Here is a 26,253-nt window from a genome sequence, read left to right as displayed (position 1 = left end):
AACTCAATTGCGCTGGAGGAACGGGAGGGTAGGTGTTTGGTGGACAGTTACCAGACTCCCTTTCAAAAGAGCAAGAAGAAAGACCAAAAAGCCATGTTCCGCCAGAACTCAACTGCATTGGAGGAACGGGAGGGTAGGTGTTTGGTGGACAGTTTCCAGATTCCCCTTCAAAAGAGCAAGGAGAAAGACCAAAAAGAGATACAATGCATTTATAAATGAAATGAAATGTCAATAATTCAGAGATAAAATAAATTTCAATTTGCCTAGAAACTTAAATATGACAAAGCAACTATAAGCATTTTAGTATTCTTATAGAAAATGAAAGTCCTGAAAAAGTGGAATTTCCATGTCATATCTCGAGATAAACTTATGTCAAAGAGAAATTGTAGGGGCACCTGGGTGGCTCAGTTGGTAGTTTAACAGAGTTGTTTATTTTGGCTCAGGTCACAGTCTCACTATTGTGGGGTCGAGCTCCGCACTGGACTCTGTGCCGACATCGCGGAGCCTGCTTGGGATTCTTTCTCTCCCTCTCTCTGTGCCCCTCCCCTGCACACACTCTCTCTCAGAAAAAATAAACAAACATTACAATAAAAAGAGAGAAATTACACTGAAAGCTTTTGGAAAGTGACAAGGAAAACTTCACTCAAGACTATTGAGATAGGAGTCAAACTATTAAAACAGGGGAGAGAGACTGAGCTCAACTCCAGATACAACAGCAATAGCTAGTGATTTACAACCAACAGGCCGGGAGAGGGGGGTGAGTAGATGGAAAATTACTCAGAAGAACTACACTAGCTCTCAGAGATGGGGTGATGAGGAACTCGATTGGGTATCACGAATGGGGAGAAGCTTGCCAAACTGGCAGGGCAGGATTCTTGATAACACCAAGCAGGGCAAGAATGAGGCCTGGTCAAGAAGAGGCCTCAGAGAAGCCTGACTAAAGTTTGGCCGAAAAGGGAGTCTTTGCCAACTATTATTTTAATTTAAATGGAGTAACTCTTAGATGATTTTAGTTCCATACTAACCAGTTTGGAGAGCATAGAAAGACACAAAGTGTAAATAGAAACGAACAGTATATATAAATATTTAAGTAGTAGGGCACGGTAGGGAGCAAAGGTGTACATATTCAACATAAATTGCTTCGTTTCTGTTTTCTTCTCTGTGAAGTGTGTGTGTGGTGGTGGGATGCGGATAGCTAAGTGAATTCTTCAGGTTACTTTCAGTTCTAAAATTTACTTAAAATGTTAATTTAGGTAATAAAACACAATCAGTTTTCATTTTTATTTGATCAAAGGCTACATGGAAGATTGCTATTTTCAGATGAGCTTTGCAGGTAGCAAATAAAAAGAATCATAAAAACCTCAAATCTCAGACGATATCTTAAAATGCTTAATTTTGTGCATAAATATAAATACAATAATTTCCTTGTTTTCAAATAGGAAGTCCAACTACATTGTGAAAACAAGTTTATATGTGAAGTAATGTAATGTTTGTTATTTATTTTCTTATAGCTCTATCATCCCAATGTTGTACGCTATTACAAAACATTTCTGGAAAGTAAGTATGAGTTTTCATGATATTAAAAGTGTTTTTAATGTTTTATTTATTTTTTTTGAGAGAGACAGAGAGACAGAGCGTGAGTGGGGGAGGGACAGAGAGAGAAGGAGACACAGAATCTGAATCAGGCTCCAGGCTCTGAGCTGTCAGCACAGAGCCTGATGCGGGGCTTGAACCCACAAACTGTGAGATCGTGACCTGAACCAAAGTCAGATGCTCAACCGACTAAGCCCCCCAGGGATCCCTTATGATATTTCTAATTAAGGGAAAGTACCTATATTATATATTTTTCCTCTAGAATGTCACAAAATAAGCTCGATCAATTCTTTTTTTTTTCCAATTATTCTATTTGTAGAAGATGTTGTGCATCTCTCTGTCAGTGAAGTGGTGGTATAACCAGTGACCTAAGGACAGTGATAAAGTACTTAGACTCCTGTCTGAAAAACACCACATGAACAAAGCAAGTCGTTATTTTAGCTATTCTCTCTCTCTTGCAGACACAAAACTATGGTAGGATCAGGAGAGAAGCAAAGTAGGGGGCACCTGGGTGGCTCCATCAGTTCAGTGTCCCACTCTTGATCTCGGCTCAGATCATAGTCTCACAGTTCATGGGTTCCAGCCCCACATCCAGCTGACAGTGAGGAGCTTGCCTGGGATTCTCTGTCTCTTGTCTCTGTTTCTCTCTCAAAAATAAATAAACCTTAAAAAGGAGAAAAAGCAAGCTCAAGAATAGTGGCTTATTCAAGACAAGATGAAAAATTGTTTTTGTTGATTCAGATGGCATTTTTCACCCCTCAAATAAATTGGGAGTGGCTACATCTTTGATACTTCTTTCACTTGAAGTTCAGATAATGACCACAAGGTGGCAATAGAGCCCTGACATTCTTCAGGGAGGCCCTTGCTGCAAGGATGATGGAATATTGAATCAAAAGGTTGAGATAAAGCCAAACTCAAGTCACATGTTTAAAACACTATCAGACATGGGCCGCCTGAGTAGCTCAGTCAGTTAAGCATCCGGCTTCATCTCAGGATATGAACTCGCTGTTTGTGGGTTCAAGCCCTGCGTTGGGCTCTGTGCTGACAGTGCAGACCCTGGAGACTGTTTTGGATTCTGTGTCTTCCTCTCTCTCTGTTCTTCCCCTGCTCTCTCTCTCTCTCTCTCTCTCTCTAAAATAAAGATTTAAAAAAATCTTCCTCATTGCCTCTTTATAAGTGCTATTATTATGCAAACCTCTGGCATATTATGATTTTATCCATTCCCCTAGATGAGTCAGAGGAACTCAGTGCTGAAACTGCCCAGTAAATCTGCCTCCTGATAATAGAATTCTTGACATTGGAGTCATTTCTTATAGTTTCGTGCATTTCACATTAGAGATGGAGATTGGCTTTTGACTTGCACTACTGAAGTGATACAACTTTATCCTAATTTGGAAACAAAATAAAACTTCTACAACCTGACAGCTTCCAAAAAGAATAGGAAGTGGCTTAAAAAATCCCTAAAATATGGCAAAATAGATTAGGGAATTGTGATAAAAGGAACTAAAAGGCCAGAAAATTTGAAATGAAGCTCAAGGATGGGGGATGGGTGAGACGGGGGAAGGAGATTCAGAGCACACTTAGCATGATGAGCAATGAGTATGGTATAGAACTGTACACTCAACACTAATAGGACCTTGTATGTTAATTGTACTTCAATAAGAAAAGAAAAAGTCCATTAATAGAAGAAGGGGAAAATGACGCTAGGGGTAAGATTAGTACATACACTAAATCCTTCTTGCGATAATGAAAAATTGAAAACAATATACATGCCTGTCTTTAGGAGAACAAATAATGACCCCTCTGTGTTATGGAAGACTATGAAGCCAACAGAAAGAACTGCATGGATTTGTGTATACTCATATGTTGGGCTGTTGAATGAAAAGTATAAGTGGCAGCACATGTATCATGTGATTTCATTTTTTGTAAATATTGTGTATGTACATATTTTATATGCATCCCCAATATCACAGAGTATGCATACCACTATCATTGTTAATAGTTTCACCTTGGCTTTGGAGGAGAATGTGGACTTACCTTGTTTCTTGGCATCCAAAGTAAAGAGATGAACACAGTCGGTTATGAGATTCCCAGGATCCCAAAGATGAAAGCACCAGAAGTCCAGCGCTCTCTGCTCTAGAGGGGCATCACAGAAATTTCTGTCATGGGTTGTGTTTTCGGCTGTGTCCTTGTCTGACCATGGCATGGCTCCATTGTAAACTTCTGGTAGGCATATCTATGAGACTATACAACAGGACAGTGTAAAATACAATTTTCTGAACGTCTGATGTGATTTAAGGGTAAAACTTTATAAACTACTGAGAGGAAAGGTGGGTGTACCTCTTCTTCAGGAAATGCTCCTTGGGCTTGGCATCACTTACTTGTCATCTGTGTCCAGAAGAGACTGGGCTCCAGGTGCCCAGAGAGCCCCACACCCTTACCGCCCGTAGGGCTGAGTGGATCTTAGCCCCTCTACCTCTTTCAGCGCTGTGCCCTGCGTACACATAGGGAAGCGTCGATTCTGATTCATATGTATTTTTCTAAATATATTGAATTTAAACTTCTGTTATATTTTCCTTGTTTTCTTATAGATGATAGGTTGTATATAGTCATGGAGCTTATAGAAGGGGCCCCTCTTGGAGAGCATTTCAGTTCTTTGAAGGAAAAACAACATCATTTTACTGAAGAAAGACTATGGAAAATATTTATACAGGTACACTTTTATTTTCGTTAATTTAAAAAAAACAGTAAATTTCTGAGCTGATTTCTTAGAGATGTGTGTAGTAGTCATCAGCGGTTTTATGTATATTTGGGGAAATAAAATTTGTTTTTTATTTGCTGTTTCAAGCTGTGCTTAGCTCTTCGGTACTTACACAAGGAGAAGAGGATTGTCCACAGAGATCTGACGCCAAACAACATTATGTTGGGGGATAAGGACAAAGTAACAGTGAGTAAGTATAAGAATCCTACAAGTTTTTAATTAAGGAACTCCTGAATCTGACTCAAGAGCAGAGATGTTCAATAGAAGTTTCTGGACTTAAGGGAATGTTCTATATCTGCACTGTGTGCAGTGTGGGGTTTTTGGGCATTTGAAATGTGGCAAGTGTGACTGGGGATGTGAATCTTAAATTCTGTTAAATTTTAATTGAATTACACAGACCTGTGTGACTCGTGGCTACTGAATTGGGCGTCACCAGTGCAGTTCTTGATTGAGCTGCATTTTTCCCATATGAGAGAATAGAGTACTGGTAAGATGCTTTAGGATTTAATTCCCAATTCAGTGGTTCCTAGGTTTTTTTCTCTACTTCACATGAGCACATTGTTTTGAACTCTTTTAACGTAGACTGTGCTAAATGGGTGACACATGTATACATCAAGGGCTATGATCTAGGAATTTGTATATTTCTGCATCAGTTTTTATCAAAATATTTTCAACTGCAGCAGATAGGTCTGATGTTGGATAAAATTTTATTATTATCTCCACAATTGTATAATTCTCAATCATAACTTAAAATTCACTTTTTAGCCAGACTGGTATATTAGCTTTCTGCTGTTCTTCACTCCTGAACAGCTCTGTTCCTCTCATAGACTATGAATCGTTCCCCAACTATAAGCAGGGATACACATATCTGAATCAGTGGCCTCTAAATACTGTTTGCTCATCACATTCCATCAGTAAAACATTTTTTTTCGTGATACACTGCCAATGTATAATATGCTTACTTAAATTCTATACACATAGCACTGTACAATGATTTGACATAATGTACATACAGTCTACAAATAAACTATAAAGGGGTGCACTAAAAAAATCACAAATTTCAATTTTTTTTGTCTGTGTGCCCCCCAGTGGCTTGCCTTAGGCGTTCAGCTTTGGAGATCACTTCCCTAAATGTTAATTATGTGAGAGACGCATTATAACATTTTAAAGCTGATTCGCTTAGTTTTAGAAGAATCTAATTCCTCATAAAGGCAGTTCTAAATATACACTTTTACCACAACCATGTGTCTTCAGTAACAACAATTAGATTTATTGTCCAGATTTTTTTTGGAGAGCATTGTATTTTCATTTAAAATATAAAAAGCAACCCAAACAGAAACTCTATAGATAACTTCCAATGCAAAGTTACTTGGAAATCTTTCTAAGCCAGTACTTTGTGAAATATAAAATGAGACCAAATAATTGTGAATCTTCACCATGGACACACATCTGCCTAATCATTTGAAATTAATTATAATTTCAATATAATACAAAATATTTACTTATCTTACTTAAAAGCTTATGAACTTTTAATTTTTTCTTTTTCTAAATTAGATTTGTGTTTCCTTAAGAATTTTTCCTATTTATAAACCTGTAGGTATTTTAACTTATAAGTTAATGGGCATTGTTAAAAATCCAATTTATTATATCTATATATTATTAAATAGGATGGAACAGACTTGTTCTGTATTGGTATATGATAACTTTGATGGCTACTCAGGCCATATTTCTGAGTAATAGCCAATGCTGCATTTTATTTTGTTACTAAGATCAGCTGTAATTATTTCTTTTGGTTATATTGAATTCACTGAGGTTAATCTCTTATTGTAGCTTGATTTTCTATCAAACTTCACTTATTAATTTTTATATTTTCTGTAATCAGTATTGCACATCAAAATAGCTTCCAGAATAAAATAGTCCTAAAAATTCGATAAAGAAACACCTTTTGCAATCCCCAGTTCTGTTTTCCTTAAATGACCACTTTTAATTCTCCTTAACTTTTTCTGGCATTTGGTTGTCTATTGTGATAGTTGAGGATTTAGTTTTCTTATTTCCTCTTTTTCCCAATCTACCATAGTTATTGCACAATTTGTGGTTAAGTCAATATTCAGTGTTTACATTATTGTTGTATAATTATTGTTCAGTGTTGATCACCTTTCCTTTCTCACAGACCTTTTTGTTTTTCTTGGAGTTAATAATCGTCTTCTTTTTTGTTTGTTTTCTTTTTCTACATCCCTATTACTTCTTCTTCCCACATCTTCTAAAAGGGTTATAAAAGCCCTCTCTATACTATTTCCATGTGGTCAAACAGGGCAGTTACTCTCAATTTTGTTTTCTTGGACACCCAATTCCTATAGCTGCTTGCTGCAAATGTAGACCGGATTTGAGTTTAAGTCTGTTGCACGGCTGTTGTCCTGAAACTTCTGTTTTCTCTTTTTTCTAATTAGATTCTCTCTTTCTTATGTCCTGTGTTTTTCCCTTGCTTTTCACTTATTTATTTTTTCTTTTTCAAATTTTTATTTAAATTCCAGTTAGCTGAAATTACATACAGTGTAATATTAGTTTCAGGTGTAGAATTTAGTGATTCATCACTCCTGTTCTGCTGAAGTGTATCTTCCAGTATTTTCCTTGAAAAGAACATTTGGAATCTTTTAATTTTCGGATGCTTGCATGTCACAAATATTTTTATGGGACCCTTGTACTCTATTGGTAGTTGGGTGAGTGTAGTATTCTCAGATGGAAGTCATTTTCCTTCCAAATTTGAAGGTATTACTGTAGTCTTCTAGTATCCAGGTTTGCTGGATACTATCCCAGAACCAGTGAGATTCTGACTCCCATTACTTGTTATATGAGCTCTTTTATTTCTCTAGAAACTTTTAGGTTGTCTCCTCTATGCAGTCCTTTCAATGGGTCTCTTTTCATTTAGCGTGGTTGGAACTAGGCATACACTTCAATGACACAAACTTAAAACTTCAGTCCTGGGAAATTTTCCTACATTATTTCTTCCTTACTTTTCTCCCTTCCCCTAATTTAGTTTCTAGAATTCCTGTTAGTCTTGGATCTCTATACCAAATAATCTCCTAATTAAAAATAATTATTCCCTTAGTTTTTAGCTCTTTGTCTCTTTATTCTACTTATTTCTTTAACTTAAGTTTCTAGTGCTTCTATTGACTATTTAATTTTGATTTAAAAAAAATTTTTTTTTAACATTTTATTTATTTCTGAGAGAAAGAGACAACGTGAGCAGGGGAGGGTCAGAGAGAGAGGGAGACACAGAATCTGAAACAGGCCCCAGGCTCTGAGCTGTCAGCACAGAGCCCAACGCGGGGCTCAAACCCATGAACCGTGAGATCATGACCTGAGCCGAAGTCGGCCGCCCAACTGACTGAGCCACCCAGGCGCCCCTTAATTTTGATTTTTACATCTTTTAAGTTCCTCAACTTTTATTTCGTTCTTTATTTCATTTTTATGGAATCTTGATTTTATTCTCCCTTAGGATAATGTAGCCTTTTCTCTTCAGTGCCCTGCATTGTGTCTTTGTCTTCTGGGTCCATAGTATTATTTTTTTTTAATTCTTTTTATTTTTTCAGTTTCTCTTTCCTTTTGGAGACTTTTCTCAAATGCCTGTTTATTTGAGGCTGTCCCTTAATACTTATGAGAAAGACACTAAAAAGGCCACTAAAGGCTCTTTGAGTTCCAGCTAAGGCTGTCATCTACGGACTTTGTTAGAACATAGTGACATTTTTCCTTTGGAAACCCCAAAGTTCTTAGCTAAGCTTTTTCCAGAGACTGCGACTCCAGTATCTTGACTGTTTTTCTCTGTTGCTGTAATGTGGGGAGCAGTATAGACACAGCCGGCTCAGGGAGCTAGTTCAGTTGATAGACATTCACTGAGTTCCCAGGAGTTCATCCACACTCCACTTCGAGTCTTTCTGGTTCTGTCAGTGTCTTTGGAAAATAAATCTCTCTTTTTCTGCTAGTCTCAGAGGGAACTTAATTACTGGCAGAGCCATGTGTGAATGTGGGGAGGGTCTTGTGGATTTGATCTGAATTCTGTCTCTTGAGCTTTTTTTAACTTCACTTCTCCCTTGTGGGGCACCCTGGGCTCTGCAGGGTGAATGGGCTCCCTTTTGGCCCTCATATTCTCAGACCCACGGTCTGGGGCTTCTGCTCAGTATATTCTGCATCTACTTTCCATCTTAGAAAAATACATTGGAATATCTTGTCCTCTGTTGTCACCAAGCCCATTCTCCTTGTCCTTGTGAGATAGTAATTTAACAAAGAAAATTTATTTTCCTTCATTTTAGCAAGATTTTGAGAGCTAGAAGACATGATCAATCCACCTTTTAACGCCAAATGGGCAAGCTAGTTACATTAATAAGTCTATAATTAGATGTAGTGGGGCACCTGGGTGGCTCAGTAGGTTAAGCTTCTGACTTTTGCTCAGCTCATGATCTTACAGTCCATGAGTTAGACTCTTTGTGCTGACACCTCAGAGCCTGGAGCCTGTTTTGGATTCTGTGTCTCCCTCTCTCTCTGCGTCTTCCTTCACTCACTCTCTGTCTCTCTCTCTCTCTCTCTCTCAAAAATAAATAAAAATTAAAAAAATTTTTAAGGGCGACTGGGTGGTTCAGTCAGTTAAGTGTCTGACTTCAGCCCAGGTCATGATCTCATGGTTTGTGAGTTCGAGCCCCGTGTTGGGCTCTGTGCTGACAGCTTGGAGCCTGGTGCCTGCTTCGGATTCTGTGTCTCCCTCTCTGTCTGCCCCTCCCCTGCTCGTGCTCTGTCTCTCTCAATCTCAAAAATCAATAAACATTAAAAAAAATAATTAGATATAAGAAAATATCCTACTTTCATTTTTATTCTCTAACTTTAATAAAAAATATATATTTTTGTTTTCACTCAAACTGTAAAGGACTCCCTAGGGAAAAAAGGTTACTTGGTTTTACAAGAATAAACAAACTTTTACTTTGTTTTTCTCTATCCTGTCCCTCATCGCCATTCTACCCAACCTTGTTTTTATTACTATTTATTAGACTTATACTTAAGCATTATTAACTTAAAAGTTATATTCAGCTTTCAAAATGTTTTCGTGTTAAATAAGGGAATATTTTTCTAGTTTCAAATAAAGAAGCAATGAGACACCTCAGAACAGAATCCTGCCCTAATCTAGTTTCTTTCCATTAAAGCAATTATGTGGACAGGGCATTGATGTGCTACTAGTATATTCAGTGAGTATAGAATGATTTTATGACTAAAAAGATAATACAAAGAAATTTGGGGGTTTTTTTGAGAGAGAGAAAAAGTGAGAGCCAGGGTACAAGTGGAGGGGCAGACGGAGAGGGAGAGAAAGAATCATAAGCAGGCTTCATGCCCAGTGTGGAGCCTACCACAGGGCTCGGTCTCACAACCATGCAATCATGACCTGAGCCCAAATCAAGAGTCAGTCACTTGCGTGGCTGGGTGGCTCAATCAATTGAGCATCCCACTCTTGATTTCAGTTCAGGTCACGATACCAGGGTCATGGGATTGAGCCCTGCAACAGGTTAAGCATGGAGCGCACTTGACATTCCCGCCCTCTCCCCTGCTCATGTTCTCTCTTTCTATCTCTCTCTCTCAAATTAAAAAAAAAAAAAAAGAAAAAAGTTGGACGCTCAATGGACTGACTCAACCAGGCCCCCTAAAAGACATTTAATATCACTATTTTAAAGATACTTGAATTTTTTTCATTTTATTTATTTTGAGACAGAGAGAGACAGAGCACGGGCAGGAGAGAGGCAGAGAGAGAGAGAGACACAGAATCTGAAACAGGCTCCAGGCTCTGAGCTGTCGGCATAGAACCCGACACGGGGCTCAAACCCACTAACTGTGAGGTCGTGACCTGAGCCGGATGCTTAACTGAGCCACCTGGGTACCTCTAAGGATACTTTAAATTAATAGTGATGAAATATGTTTTTTAGTGGGTAGCACTCTTGATATAAATGTGGACACTACAGACTTTTATTTTTATGAGGGGTATGGTGAAATTAAAATCTTTAAGCATTAATTTGAAACTGAATGTGTAAGATGCCCGTATTTTTTTTGGCGTGGTCTGTGGAAAGCATGTCACCACTGAGGGGCAGCCTTGCCAGGCTCATTTACCGCCAGGGAAAACCCCACAGAATTGGCAAGTGATGTTTAGGATGCATGAGACAAAACGTATTGAAAATATAACCAGAAGAGAAGCTTTAGAAAAAATGAAATTACCCTCTTCTCTTTTTCTTTCTTTCTTTTTTTTTTTAATTTTTTGTTTATTTTTTGAGAGAGAGAGACATAGGCAGTGGTGAGCAGGGGAGGGGCAGAGAGAGAGGAAGACACAGAATCTGAAGCAGGCTCCAGGCTCTGAGCTGTCAGCAAAGAGCCCAATGCGGGCTCGAACCCATGAACCGTGAGATCATGACCTGAGCCAAAGTCAGATGTTTAATGACTCAGCCACCCAGGTGCCCTTGAACCACTTTATTTGTTTGTTTGTTTATATGTGTGTTTATTATTGTGACAGAGAGGAACAGAGCATGAAGGGGGGAGGGGCAGAGAGAGAGGGAGACACAGAATCTGAAGCAGGCTTCTGGCTCTGAGCTGTCGACACAGAGCCCAACATGGAGCTCGAACCCACAAACCATGAGATCATGACCTGAGCCGAAGTCGGACACTTAACCGAGTGAGCCACCCAGGCGCCCCTCTCTTTTTCTTAATGTAGATGAATTACTGTTTTAAGATTGAGTTTGGTGTGCAATTATTTGTAGGAATCACACTAGCTGGGACCTTGCCTTCAGAAGGCAGCAGAGTAGAAAGTATTAACTTTTTATTATTATACTGCTATGTAGGTATGTGTGGGTTTACAAGTGGTATCTAATTTTAATGTCTACATATATTTCCATTTAAAAGACTGTATATTCAGTGACTTGTCCTGTGAAACATGACCCGGTCTTGCCTCTGCATTTATTTGTAACCTTGGATGCCACACACAGGAACAGGCCTGACTCAGGGGCACGCTGGGCAAAGCATAGTCAAGGTCAGCCCTAAGTGCTGCCACTTGTCAAGTAAAAGCCACACTCTGCCATCACAGAATGGCTCTGAAGGAGGGGGTCTGCTGGAAATGAACTTGCTTGCAGACCCACCTTTTCACATTTCTTGACCTTTTCAAATACCCACATTTTAATGCAAGCCCCTCATGCTCTCATTTTCTTCCCTGATCCCAAATTTTAAAAAAAGAAAAAAGGGAAAAATAAAACTCAGTCAACTATGGTAATAGATTTTATACATGGGCTTTAGTGCATGACTCAAGAGGTCACACGTTCATCCCACAACCAAACGGGCTGTGCACATTTCTACATGTTTCTCAAATGATATTTGGCTGTTGCTACTGGTAGTGGCAACAAAGAAATACTTGATTCAGTGGAACATTTATCAACCGCTCGAGTGCTTATCAAATGCCATCATATGCCAGGCATGTAGGGGTGGATGAAAGCCATGTCCTCTTTTCCTTGAGCTCAGTCTTGTGGGAAAGACGTTGAGTTCTTCACTCAGCAGTTAACTCCTGAGCTGACACATCTGGCTGTGAACAAAAGAAGCAGGATAGACGTGGGCACTGTCTTTGTGGAGCTCACCATTGTATGACAGGGCAATAAAGACCAGAAAGTTGTCTGCGCAAATAGTAGTATATTGGTTGGGATAGGTCATGTTATGCTGCAGTGACAAGTGACCTGAAAGTTTCAGCAGCTTAAAATGATGACAAACCACAGCCTGTGTGACATATGCATCCATGGCCTGGTTTTGTATGCCCTGTGAGCTAATGATCGTTTTATATTTTTAGATGGTTGTTAGAAAAGAAAATTGTGACAAAGACCATGTGTGGTTCTTAGAGCCTTAATATTTGTTATCCGGCCCTTTACAGAAAAAGTTTGTCCTTGGGGCACATGGCTGTCTCAGTTGGAAGAGCATACCACTCTTGTTCTCAGGGTCATTGAGTGTGAGTCTCACGTTGGGTGGAGGGATTACTTAAAATAAATAATTAATAACCTTAAAGGTATAACACAATATAGTTACAAGGAAGGGAGGGAGAGAGGGAGGGAGGGAGGAAGGAAGAAAGGAAGGAAGGAAGGAAGGAAGGAAATGTTTGTCTACACTGGCTGGTTTCTGTCCTAGCATGTACTGTGTATGCACCATAAAGCACTAGGGGAGCTGTGCTCAGAGCCCCAGGCTGGCTATAAGCTCCTCCCCACCTACTTCTACATTGCAGGGTCAGGGAAGAGAAGGCATAGCAACCATACTTCAGCTCTTAAAACTTCTGCCCTGATCTCATTGGTCAGAGCAAGGCAGGTTTAAAAGGGTGAAGATGTATTCTTCCTTCCAAGAGAACTGGGAAAAAATATATAGTCTATAATTACGTATACTTGTATATAGTAATATACAATTATTATAATTATAATAATTGTTTACTATGTAATTGCATATATTGGAATTGTATATGTTGTAATTGTATATATTACTGACTCTGCCTTTGGAGCCTTCAGGTGAGGAGTGGAGTACGAAAGCATTCCAGGCAGGGAGTACAGCAAATGTGAAGGGTTAGAGACCCGAAGCAGTACAGTGTGCCTACGGATTAGTGGGACGTTCAGTGTGTCCAGACAGTAGAGACTTTGTTGGCTGAGGAGCTTGGACGTTGATGTTTGGTCAGAGACTTATCTTTAGTAATTTCCAGACTGGAAATTTTGTGATCAGATGGGATGTGGAGGGCAAGTGTAATGTAGGTAGGGGGTACCATAAAGAAAGATTGGAGACCGATTCCCCAGTTTAAGAGATGTATCAGTTAAGACCTGTTTGGATGCAAAAAGCCAGACCAACAATGGCTATGCCATGAGGACATGTAATCTCATAACAAGGGGTCTGGAGGTGGGCACTTCTAGTGCTAATTTAATAGTTCAAGGAGATGGGGTGCCTGGGTGGCTCAGTTGGTTAAGTATCCGATCTCAGCTCAGGTCATGATCTCATGGTTCATAAGTTCTAGGCCCACATTAGGCTCAGCTTAGAGCCTGGAGCCTGCTTCAGATTCTGTGTCTCCCTCTCTCTCTGCCCTCCCCTGCTCATGCTCTGCCTCTCTCAAAAATAAACATTAAAAAAAATAGATCAAGATGGTCATCCATGATCTAGGAATTTCTCTCTTTTCTCTCCATTATCCTTGCCAGATTGGCCAGAGCTCCGAGCATCATTATCAAATTTAGACCGGAAGTAGGATGGCAGCTAGGGTAAAAAAATAATTATGTTCTTCAAATGGCTATCTACTTTTATCATTAAAGAAAATCTTTCACAAAAGGTCCCCATTATATGTCTTACATTGTGTTGGCTAAAGCCAAGTCACATGGCCACCTTTAGCCATAAGAGTGACATCTAGGTGAGCTTTCAGCCTCTACAGTTAGAGATAAGAAAGGGAGAAAGGGCTGGCTAATAGCTTTTCCAGCACTGCTCCACAGTATTTGCAAAGACTGTTGCGTTTGTTCAGGAAAGATGTGATGTAGGTTTTACTTCTGGTAGTGGGGGAAGAGGATATAGCAGAGGGATTGGATTCAGCAGTTATTTGGGATGCAGAACTTAGAAGACGCCATGTGAGTACAGTGAGAAAGAGTCTGGGTTTGCGGAGATGGTGATGCCACTGGCAGAGAACTGGGTGAGGGCATTTAAGGTGTAAGGTTTTGGACATACTGCTTTAGCAATCTGATCATATCCTTTCCTGGTTAAAGTCCTTCAGGCAGCCCCCTCGGACATTTAAGGTACTGTTTAGGTTCCTTAGGGCACCCAAGGTCCTTCCTTCACGATCTCACCTTTGCCCTCTCTGGCCTCATGGGACAAATTGCTCATTCCTGAACAGACCATGCTGTGGTTTTATACCTCTGTGACTTCCAACATGGTGCTCTCTCTGCCTGGAATGCCGTCTGCCACTCAATTCAAATACCATCCCTCCAGATGGTATCTTTGATGTCCACATCTGATATGTTCTGTTTCTGGTCACCTTTAGTACTATACCAGGCTGACCTTTCTACAGCACACAGCTCAGTGGTTTTCTTGACTTTGTTTCTCAGAAAGCACTTTATAATATTTATTGAATAAATGGATACATGAATGAGCAAATAGACTAAAACACCCCCACATAGAAATATTTACAAGTCAGTTACAAATAAAACGTAATGATTAGGGAACATACCTGGGTTTGAGATCTTGATCTGACAGCTGAGATTTTGTGGGAAGAGTGTTTCATGTAAGAGGGATTGAGGATTAAGGTGAAAATCAGGTATGTAAATGGGGAAAGGTACAAGCAGTTCTCGCCAGCATCTCAGGAAGCATGAAAGGACATTCCTTTTTTGAATGCCAACAAAGCTTGGGAAATCAAATTAGACTCTCTTATAGTGCTAGAATCTTGGCATTTTAATTGTTTTCTAGGGGACTAAAGGATTTTAATTGTTATTGGTTGGCTCAACTGCTGCTGAGAAATCCAGGTCATTATAGGAAAAAATGAATTAGCATTGCACTGCTGACAGGGAAATCAAAGTCCTTATATGCATATTCTTTCCTATACTTCTAAAATCTCCTCATTAAATAGGCACATAAGAGGCTGTTTGTAGCTTTTGTAGGTCTCTTGACCTGTCTCGCTTTGAACATTTTGTGTTTTATGTCTCATTAACCAGATATGGTATCTATTTGAGTTTAAGCCAGGACAGAACTTTGAGTTAAAAGATTAACTTAAAAGACTCCAGAATGTTGAGTCACTTGTGTTGGATACCCACATAGCACCTGTGGAGTAAGGGTGGCTACACAATTTCTGGAGTTTCTCTTAGCCAGCAAATTGCCTTCATGTCACTAAGGAAGCAAGAATATTTTCTGTCAGTCCCACTAGGTTCCTTATATCGCTGCTAGGTCATGTGAAGTAAGGCAGCATTGAAGCAATTTCAGTCAAATCTAATTTCTAAAAATAAATTTTAAGAAATTTATGACCAGTGGGTCATTCTGCAATTCTGAGATTTGAACAGCATTTGGCTTTGAGGAAAAGGTGAGAATGGCAGTCCCAAGAAAGTTTGAGCAGGGTGTCCTGAAAGTTCTGGTCTTGACCAGATAGATGATTGTTATGTCCTTCCAGTGAGATGAACTCATTATAATCAACTGCATGAGCGAATAAGGAGGCATTGAGCCTTTACCATCTTAGGAGAAAAGTGGAACTAAAATCTTCTCAATGTTGGGTTCATAAGGCCTATAAAAACATCAAAGACCAAGGATAATAAAGCTTGTTTTAGTGTATATTTTCATATGGGCATATTGGGTTATAATTTAGTTCTCTGAGAAATTTTTAATGTATAGGGTAGAATCTGGTGTGTTCTGGACATGAGATTTTCATTCTGTGAGTTTTCCCAAAGTGTGTTCTCTGAAGCAGCATGGTGAGGAGGGGGGGTACCTATTTCTACAGAGACTAATTCAACAGTACACGGTACTACGCATCTGACCAGTCTGCCCAGCCCCCTAAGGGTACTGAAACCGTTGGAGACTTTCAGGCTCTAGAATCATGTCATAATCTGTGTGTGTGTGTGTGTGTGTGTGTGTGTGTGTGTGTGTGTGTGTGTGTGACAGAGAGAGAGAGAGACAGCAAGAGCCTGACTTCCTGTTTTTATAAGAATTTGACCTTTAGCATTCCTATTTAATGTTAAAACTATTTGTTTAAAGCTTCATTCATTATTCCAAGTAATCATAAGCAGAACAAGCCCCACATTGAAAAATGATTTTAGAAGAGCCCCTACTTAGTAAGGACACTAGTTTCCCCAAGAGCCTAGTCTACTAATAGATATTATTCTGACAGTGTGACATGATATGTGTGCACCAAAGAAATGGGGTTACCTGTAATTCAGAAAGTACTTTTGTATCAGGTATTGAATTTGTCATCCCAGAGCTCTTTGTTATCTCAGATACCTGCATCAATAAAAATCAATCAAATAATGATGCTGTTGAGAAAGAGAAATACTTTCACTCTGTCTCATCCAGGGAAGGGCCTGCACTGGGGACAGAACCTTTGGAAGAGTCAGTGGCATAGTGGACGAGCTCACTGTACACCAGCATTAAACTGCCCCTTTTCCTTTGTGTAGGAAATTCAATGTTTGACTTGATTTTTCTACTTGTTGAATTAGAAATAATAATATTAATAACAGCTGAGCTTCATTTGTGAGAGGGTCAATGGGAGGTTGGAGGGCAAGGATTAGAAATTTGAGTAGCCTTCTTAGGAGAAAGTGCCAATGAGGCAGGGGTTTGTTGAGCATCTTTCTGGAAACGTCCTCCTAATCCCACACAGAGCCCTGGACAGAGAGCGTGTTACTGGTGATCTTGTTGCTGTGGAAGTGAGAGGTTGGCCTTTATTTACTGAGTCAGGAGGAAAGCGTAGAAAGGTAGATGGGAGGGGGTTGCAAGGTGGACATCTTTCTGGACTGTTCTACAGTTATGCTCATGTAGATGCCTCTGTCATTGCCTAGCATAATAGAGATTTCAATTGATCAGTTCCTGAAATTGATATAGTCATTCATCGTTTTTTATTTTACTCAGGGAAGACACTTTTATCATGGTAAAAATTTTCGCTGTGCTTTGAAGGAAAGGAATAACCACCCATGGCTACATCTCTTAAAGCATTTACTATGGGATGAAAGTTTTATGTTCATTACCTCATCCAGTATCTGAGGCACATTCCCATCTTCACAGAAAATGGAAAGAGTTAGAGAGGTTAGAAAACTTGCTTAATTCACCCAACTAATAGGTTGGCAGTGCCAGGAACTGACCACATCTGGCTCTAGTGTTCATCTCTTTGCCAATTCTCTGTTTTTAAATTGTTTTTTATAATTTATTTATTTTTGAGAGAGAGAGACAGAGCACAAGTGGGGGAGGGGCAGAGAGAGAGGGAGATACAGAATCTGAAGCAGGCTCCAGGCTCTGAGCTAGCTGTCAGCACAGAACCTGATGCGGGGCTCGAACCCACGAACTGTGAGATCATGACATGAGCTGAAGTCGGACACTTAACCAACTGAGACACTCCGGTGCCCCCCACTTCTCTTTATAATATTTCCTCAGAAAGATTGTTTCAGGTAAAGGCAAAGGCATCCTTGAGGGCATGGGGTGCTCATAACCAAGTACTGTATAAGGATGAATCTAGTAGTTTTGTTGAGGTGAACATTTTAAGTTGGGCAGTATTGACAGGGGTCAGCCATGTGAACATGGCCTGCAGGGTCTTGCATCATCTGGCCATATCCCTGATTGTCTACTCTCTAACCCACCTGGCCATTTCTTAGTTCTTCAGTGGACCATGCTCCCTTGATCACAGGACCTTCCCTCAGTTCCTTAATGGACCATGTCTCCTTGATCACAGGACCCTTGCACATGCAGGGTCCTCTGCTGTTTCTTCTCCACTTTCTCTTCTTAGTTAACTCTTGTTCTCTGTCAGATATTAACTCAGTCACCATTTTATCACAGAAGATTTTCCTGATCACCTATGTCTCCTATGTTACTCTCATAACATCATATATCTACCTGATTTTCAGTGATCTTATCACAATTTTAAATTTATATGTGTGATTCTTTGTTTAATGTGTATCTCTACCATGGAGCCCTGTGGGCTATGTCAATATAGATAGTTTCCGATCTGGTTCCTCTCTTATCTTTAGTACTTAGCCCAGTTCCTGACACCCAGTAGATAAATTAGTGTATATTTATGGACAAATATGTGAAATCAATGAATAAATGGACAGTCTTGAAGGCACAGGGCAGCTGGAAACTTGATAAACCATTGCAATCAGGAGATGTTCTGGTACTTTTATGGGGGCTTGCTGTGATAAAGACAGGGGCTCATAGATTGTTCCATTGTTAAACACTCTGTGGAATGGATTAGAAGGAAAAGCTTCCTGATGGGATGCACCTAGGTTCTTGTAGGAAGAGGGAGGCCTAGGCTCCTGGCACATTTAAATTGTAGTCACAGAATCAAAAGAGAGATTCAGATACAAGAGCTGAGGCAAAAGAGAAAAGGCAGAGATTTGCAAGCCAAGAAAATGGAGCAGATGAGATGCCATTTCTATTTTGGGGTGTCCCAGATGACCGTGAATAATAAGCTCAGTCTGGGGTGTGAAGGGCCAGGTGCCACCTAGAGCTGGGGATGGAGTGGCGTGGCTGTGCATTTGGGAACTACCAACACAGGTAGTGGGTGACAGCTCCCTGTGGGGTTGGGGAGGGGTAGGAATACATTATAGGTGTTCTATATTACAAAATACTTCTCATCTGGTGTCAAGTTTTTGGAGCAACCCCTTGCAAAAGATGAGTTTCATAAGCTGTATTTGAGAAAACAGAGTAGTTGAGTTATGGGTCCAATGTCACATAGATAGTAAATGACAGATCAAGAATCTAGAGACTCAACCAGAGGCCACGCACCTTTTCCATCTAGAGGTCAACAGCTAGAGGCTGTAGTGCAAACAGGCTACAGTTTTAGCATTTCCTGGATCATTTGTTCTATCAAGGGAGAGATTGTTTTACCCATTTCTTTGACATATATGCTATATGTATAATGTTATCTGTTGCCATTTTGAATTTCTATGATAGCACATGAATGCTTTTATGACCACAGTTTCTGAAATAAATCCTTTTCCTCTACTCCAAATATGACCACAAAGGTAGAAAGAGAAGTTGAAACATTACTGATACTACCAAAATTTTCCAAATGGCCAAACAATATGAGCTTTTGTTCCCTTCGTGAATACTTTCGACCGTCTGTGTTGTTGCAGACATCTGGCGTTAACTTCCATACATGGAGTGGGTAGAGTTTTTGTGAATACCACTCCTTGGTTTTTGCCTTTCAAAATCAATGGCATTTTTATAAAAAGAAGATAATTTCTATGAAGACCTAGAACTAAAAGCCCCTAAAATATTTTTAAGCCCAAGCCCCTTGGACACTGCAGCTCTTTTCAGTGTTTACATAGACGCAGTCCAGCTCAGGTCATGATCTCAGGGTCATGGGATGGAGCCCCGCATTGGGCTTTGTGCTGAGTGTGGAGCCTGCTTAGGACTCTCTCTCTCCTTCTGCCCCTCTCCCCTTCTTGCACACACTCTGTCTCTCAAACAAAACAAACTGATAACAGGGGCACCTAGATGGCTCAGCTGGTAGAGCATGCAACTTTTTTTTCTTTTTTTTTTTAAAGTAGGCTTCACGCCTAGTGTGGGAGTTGAGCACTTAACGAGCTGAGTCACCCAGTGGCCACTGGGCATGCAGCTCTTGATCTCAGGGTGGTTAGCTCAAGCCCCACGTTGGGCCTAGAGCTTAAAAATATATACATACAAAAAATATATACATACAAAAAAGTAAATAAATAAATGAATAAACAAACAAACCTGACAACACCAAATGGCAAAGAAGATGTAGAAACAACTAGAACTCATACATTTCTGGTGAGAAAACATTGGAAAATATTTTGGTTTGATGGTTTTTGAAAAATACAACCTTTTTATTGTATCATCCAATAATCTCACTCCAAGAAATTCATTAAAGAGAAATGAAAAATTCTGTTTGCAAAAATTTGCATGCAAATATGGTCCTTATTTGGACCTCTAGTACAATCTTCAGTAAGAATTGTGAGAGTGGACATTCTTGCCTTCTTTTCTTCTTTTTTTCTATTTTCTTCTTCTTGTATCCTTGAGTTAATACTACCTTGTCTTAATTATAATACCTTCAAATAATTTTTAATATGTTGTAGGAAACTCTGTTGTCTTTTAATCAAAATCCATGGCTTCTTTTGGTCCTTCCTATTTTTATGCTGATTTTACACTTGATGTGTGAAATCCTACCCAAAATATTTGGAGGCATTTCATTGGATTACATAAGTTAGTTTAAGAAGAATGGCATCTCTACATCTTTATAATATTGAGAATTCCAATTCCTGAACTTGGAGTTTCTCTCCATTAGTTTGGCCTTCCCTCATGACTCTGTAATAAAATTTTATAATTTTCCCTGCATAGATCTTTCATCCTTTTGTCATATTATTCCTAGATATTTGTTTCTTTGTCACTGCACTCATATGTTTCCTGCTCCTCATTTTCTTCTTCTTCATCTTTGTCTCTGTTCTTCTTCCTCTTGGTCTTCATCTTTTTCAGAAGGAAACATAAAACAAAAATGGTTCTGCTTTATTTTAAAAATCCAGTTATCAAGGGCACATTAAAAAATGTGCTAATGTGACAGTCTCTTCAACATCTACATCAATAGATTAACAAGTTTGCCACATCTTTTATTTATTTGTTTTATTTTTTAATAGATAAAATTGACATATTTTACATATATTACTTTCAGATGTACAACATAATAATCTGGTATTTTTATATATTGTGAAATGATCACTACAACAAGTCTAGTTGACATCCAGCCTTGTTTTTGAACTTAAAGGAAAAATATTTAATCTTTTAGGATTAAGTAGAAAGTTAGGTATAGTTTTTTGTAGATGCCCTTTATCAAGTTAAGGAAATGCACATCTATTTATACATTTCTGAAAAGAATAGATGGTAAATTTTGTCAAATCTGTTTTATACATATGGTTATATGATTTTCCTCTATTGTGTTGATTTGGTGAACTGTACTGATTGATTCTTTTTTTAATTTTTTTTTTAAATTTATTTCTGAGAGAGAGAGAGAGACAGCATGAGCGGGGAAGGGTCAGAGAGAGAGGGAGACACAGAATCTGAAGCAGGCTCCAGGCTCTGAGCTAGCTGTCAGCACAGAGCCCGACGCTGGGCTTGAACCCATGAACTGCGAGATCATGACCTGAGCCAAAGTCGGACGCTTAACCGACGAAGCCACCCAGGCGCCCCTGTACACTGATTGATTCTTAAATGTTGAATCAGCCATATGTTTCTGGCATAACGGTCCCTATGTATTTATGCTTTTTATCTGTTTCTAGACTTTATTTGCCTGCATTTTGTTGATTTTGTGTGTGTGTGTGTGTCTATTTTCATGGGGGATACGCTTCTGCATTTTTCTTTTCTTGTAATGTTTTTGGCTTTGGTCTCTGAGTAATGTTGGCTTTATAAATTGAGTTGGGAAGTATTCTCTCATCTTGTATTTTCTGGTTGAGTTTGTGCAGAATTGATATTTATTCCTTAAGTGTTTGATAGAATTTGTTATTGAAATGATCTGGGCCTAACTTTTCTTTGTTGTTAGTATTATGTTTTGGTAAGGATTTTAAGATTTTGATAAGACAGATTCACATCTGACTGTTAATTTCTCCTTGTGAGACCTTAGGCAAGTTACTCAATCTCTGAGTAAACTGAGCCTTAGTTTCAGTTTTCAATAACAAATTTTAATAACAAATTCTAATATGAGTGGCTATGAAGACTGAATAAGGATATGTATCAGTTGTTCAACTGTTTATTATCTTATACTTACATTTGTTAACTTAATTCAGATTTTATTATTGTACTCTACTATTTTTGCTGTTTTTTTCAAATTTTCATTTCAATCCTTTAGTTAACATATAATGTAATATCGGTTTCAGGAGTAGCATTTAATGATTTGTCACTTACATATAACATACAATGCACCTCATAGTAAGTGTCCACCTTAATACCCATCATTCATTTAGCCCACCCCCTACCTATCTCTATCAATACTTAGTTTGTTCTCTATTATTTGGTCTCTTGCAGTTTGCTTTCCTCTCTTTCCTTTTCCCCTTCCCATATGTTCATCTGTTTTGTTTCTTAAATTCCATGTATGAGGAAAATCACATGGTGTTTGATTTTCTCTGACTGATTTATTTTACTTAGTTTAATATATTCTGAGTCCATCCATGTCATTGCAAATGACAAGATTTCATTCTTTTTGATGTCTGAGTAGTAGTACATTGTATATATACACATCTTCTTTATTCTTCCATCAGTCGATGGACACTGGACTCTTTCCATAGTTTGGCTATTGTTGATAATACTACTGTAAACATGGGGGTGCATGTACCACTTCCAAACCATGTTTTTTTTTTTTATCCTGTGGGTAAGTACTAGTAGTGCAATTGTGGGGTTGTAGGAGAGTTTTATTTTTAACTTTTTGAAGAACTCCATACTATTTCCCAGAGTGGCTGCACTAGTTTGCATTCCCACCAACAGTGTAAGAGGGTTCCCCCTTTCTCTGCATCCTCACCAATATCTGTTGTTTCCTCTGTTGTTAATTTTAGCCGTTCTGATAGATGTGAGGTAATATCTCATCGTGGTTTTGATTTGTATTTCCCTGATGATGAGTGAGGTTGAGCATCTTTTCATGTGTCTGTTAGCCATCTAGAGGTCTTCTTTGGAAAAATGTCTATTCATATCCTCTGCCCATTTCTTAATTGGTTTATTTGGGTTTTTTGGGTGTTCAATTTGATAGATTCTTTACAGATTTTTGGATACTAACCCTTTATCCGATATATCATTTGCAAATATCTTCTCCTAGGCTACCTTTTAGTTTTGCGGATTGTTTCCTTCTCTGTGCAGAAGATTTTTATCTTTTGTGAGGTCCTGTGATGTTTGTTTTTGTTTCCCTTGCCTCCCGCTATGTGTCTAGTAAGTTGTTGTGGCTGAGGTCAAAGAGGTGACTGTCTGGGGCGCCTGGGTGGCTTAGTCGGTTAAGCGTCCGACTTTCGCTTAGGTCATGATCTCGCGGTTCGTGGGTTCGAGCCCCGCGTCGGGCTCTGTGTTGACTGCCAGCTCAGAGCCTGGAGCCTGTTTCAGTCTGTGACTCCCTCTCTCTCTGACCCTCCCCTGCTCATGCTCTCTCTCTCTCTCTCTCCTAGAAATAAATAAAAACATTAAAAAAAAAAAAGAGGTGGCTGTCTGTATTCTCCTTTAAGATTATGATTTTAGGATTATGATTCTCCTTTAGGATTTGATGGTTTCCTGTCTCACATTTAAGTCTCTCATTCATTTTGAGTTTACTTTTGTGCATATGGTATTAGAAAGCGGTCCAGTTTTATTCTTCTGCAGGTTGCTGTCCCATTTTGCGAACACCATTCGTTGAAGAAACTGTCTTTTTTCCATTGGATATTCTTTCTTGCTTTGTCAAAGATTTGGTGCCCATACATTTGTGGGTCCATTTTTGGGTTTTCTATTCCGTTCCACTGATTTATGTGCCTGTTTTTGTGCCAGTACCATACTGTTTTGATAACTACAGCTTTGTAATAGAGGTTAAAGTCTGGGATCATGATGCCTCCTTTCTTTTTCAGGATTGCTTTAGTCATTCAAGACCTTTAGTGAACAAGCAATCCTAAAATTTGTGTGTTCTAGCTTTGTGGAAAATGCTGGTGGTATTTTGATAGGGATGGCATTAAATGTGTAGATTGCTTTGGGTAGTATTGACATTTTAATAATGTTCTTTCAACCCATGAGCATGGAATTTTTTCCCCATTTCCTTGTGTCCTCCTCAATTTCTTTCATAATTGTTCTATAGTTTTCAGCATACAGATCTTTTACCCCTTTGGTTAGTTTTATTCTTAGGTACCATATTGGTTTTGATGCAATTGTAAATGGGATCGATTCCTTGATTTATTTTTTTTGCTGCTGCTTTATTGGTATATAGAATTGCAACAGATTTCTGTACATTGATTTTATATCCTATGACTTTGCTGAATTTATGTATTAGTTCTAGCAATTTTTTGGTGGAGTCTTTTGGGTTTTCCACACAGAATATCACGCCGTCTGCAAATAGTGAAAGTTTGACTTCTTCCTTGCTCATTTGGATATTTATGCTATTATAACCCTTATTTATAACTACTGTGGTAGGGTCCCCTCCCTAAGGAAAGAAAAAAAAAAAAGAACATCTCAAGGCCGTCTTGCTATTTGTGTATGTGACAACATCCCTGACGGCCTTGTAACATGAGACCACTTGAATCAGACTGCATGTTTGTATGTTACCACATATGGGAGACAAAGAAGTAAAAAATATATAAAAAACCATGCCACGTAGTGTTCGGGGCTCAGTTCCTTAGGTACGAACCCCACTGAGCAATGCCGGCCAGAATCAAGTTGCTTCCTGGAAAGAAAAGCCTTGGTGTCACGACTCTCTGTGCGAGAATCCTGCTACACTACCACAAAAGGAGATTAAATAACTGGCCCAAGGTTACGCTAGTAGCACATGTTGGAGCCGGGATTTGAATTGAGGCTGTCCGGTTCCAGAGTTCTTGCTTTCAAGGGCTAAGCAGCATGAACCATAATAATACCTATCTGTCAGGATTGCCGTTAGTATTAACTTAGACAGTTCATGTAAGTAGCCAAATTTGTGTTACTTCCAAGCTGTTGTGTAGTAAATGGGCATTGTTGTTAATAATGTGAATTATTATTAGTTTGAAGTCTAACTACTTTGGAATATTTTCAACCTGAAAGATTTATTAGTGTAGATACATTATCATATACTCTTATTAAAGTTCACTGCAGTGAAATTCCATCAACACATGGTGCACTGTACAAAGTGGTATTGTGAACATCAAATCTTGTTAGGTATAGCAACTTGAATTCTTGCCCTGGATCAGCACTTTTTTATGTAATCCTGGTAATTAAATCTCTTGAAATGTTAGTAAGTCTGTAGAGTGAGGATATGAAGAATATCTGCTTCTATCTCTTTGACCTAAGTTGTTGAGTGATTTAAAACAGAAGTACCTAAAGGTGCATTGGAAAGTACAGCTAGTGCTAATATGAAATATAAATATTTGGTGTTCTAAGCTAAAAAATTAAAATATCAAAATCCTTTGATGATATATAAATATTTTGAGGTGATTCTGAATATCATTATTTGCTATGGATTAGTGCAGTCTGATTCCCTTTAGTATAGGATTCTTCATATCTTCATGGTAGCTCTTCTGGCTTATTTTTTAATTTTAGTTTCTTCCTTTTCCTCCCTCCCTCCCTCCCTCCCTCTCTCCTTCTCTCTCTTCTTTCCTTCCTTCCTTCCTTTTTTCCTTTCCTTTCCTTTCCTTTCTTTTTTTCTTTCATCCAGATGAGGTGATACCTGGCATATGCTGAAATATTTGATTCATTTTGTTTTTTCAAAAATTATAAAGATAACCTAAAAGGTGGAGTCACAAGCTCAGTAAGTACTTTGCCCTATTTTTTAGTCAGCCAGACTTATTTTAGTGATATATCTCATTATTTCAAAGTATATAATGCAATGGGGCTCCTGGGTGGTTTAATTAGCTAATCCTCCAACTCAGGGTCTTGGCTCAGGTCATGATCTTGTGGTCTGTGAGTTCGAGCCCTGCATTGGGCTCCACACTGTCAGAGTGGAGCCTGCTTGGGATTCTCTTTCTCTCTCTGTCTCTCTCTCTCTCTCCCTCTTTCTCTGGCCTCCCCCGCGTGTACTTTCTCTCTCTCTCAAAAATAAATCAACAAACTTTAAAAAATTAAAAAGAAAACAAAGTATATAGCACAATGACCTGATGTATGTATGTTAATTAAAACTTAGAGTGGTGTGTAAGAATGACACATGGGGCATTTTGACAGAAGGTTAAAAAAAAAAGCTTTCTATTGTGAACTTTAATAGTTATTGTACAGAATGCAAAAAGTTAAGGAACCATGATAATTCAGGGAAAGTATAATGACATGGTTTTTTCTTTTTTGTGAATTATAGCTGACTTTGGGCTGGCAAAGCAAAAACAAGAAAACAGTAAACTAACATCTGTTGTTGGAACAATCCTGTATTCCTGGTAAGGACAATTATTTTATGATTCTAAAACACCATTCTTAACTGATTTGGGCTTTAGTTTTGTGTCTTGGCTTGGAAAGGAAAGATGACTTTAGGAAAAGAAGCTGATTTAATGTGTAGCTCAGTTACCCAGATAGTACACATGTAC

General features: G+C 38.8%; 1 protein-coding gene across 5 annotated transcripts in view; it reads left to right on the top strand.

Moving 5' to 3' along the window:
* NEK10 (NIMA related kinase 10) overlaps positions 1-26,253 on the top strand; it is a 208,172-nt gene that overhangs the window by 47,882 nt on the left and 134,037 nt on the right. For all 5 annotated transcript variants that reach the window (XM_077760735.1, XM_077760734.1, XM_077760732.1 and 2 more), the window contains exons 19-22: positions 1,512-1,557; positions 4,185-4,306; positions 4,442-4,544; positions 26,031-26,106. In XM_077760735.1, the coding sequence (XP_077616861.1) occupies positions 1,512-1,557; positions 4,185-4,306; positions 4,442-4,544; positions 26,031-26,106 (347 nt within the window). The remainder of the gene's footprint in view (positions 1-1,511; positions 1,558-4,184; positions 4,307-4,441; positions 4,545-26,030; positions 26,107-26,253) is intronic.

The sequence above is a fragment of the Crocuta crocuta genome, unplaced genomic scaffold, assembly GCF_008692635.1.
Source record: "Crocuta crocuta isolate KB4526 unplaced genomic scaffold, BGI_CrCroc_1.0 scaffold253, whole genome shotgun sequence".
NCBI classification, from domain to species: Eukaryota; Metazoa; Chordata; class Mammalia; order Carnivora; family Hyaenidae; genus Crocuta; species Crocuta crocuta.
This window is presented reverse-complemented; position numbering and strand designations above follow the sequence as displayed.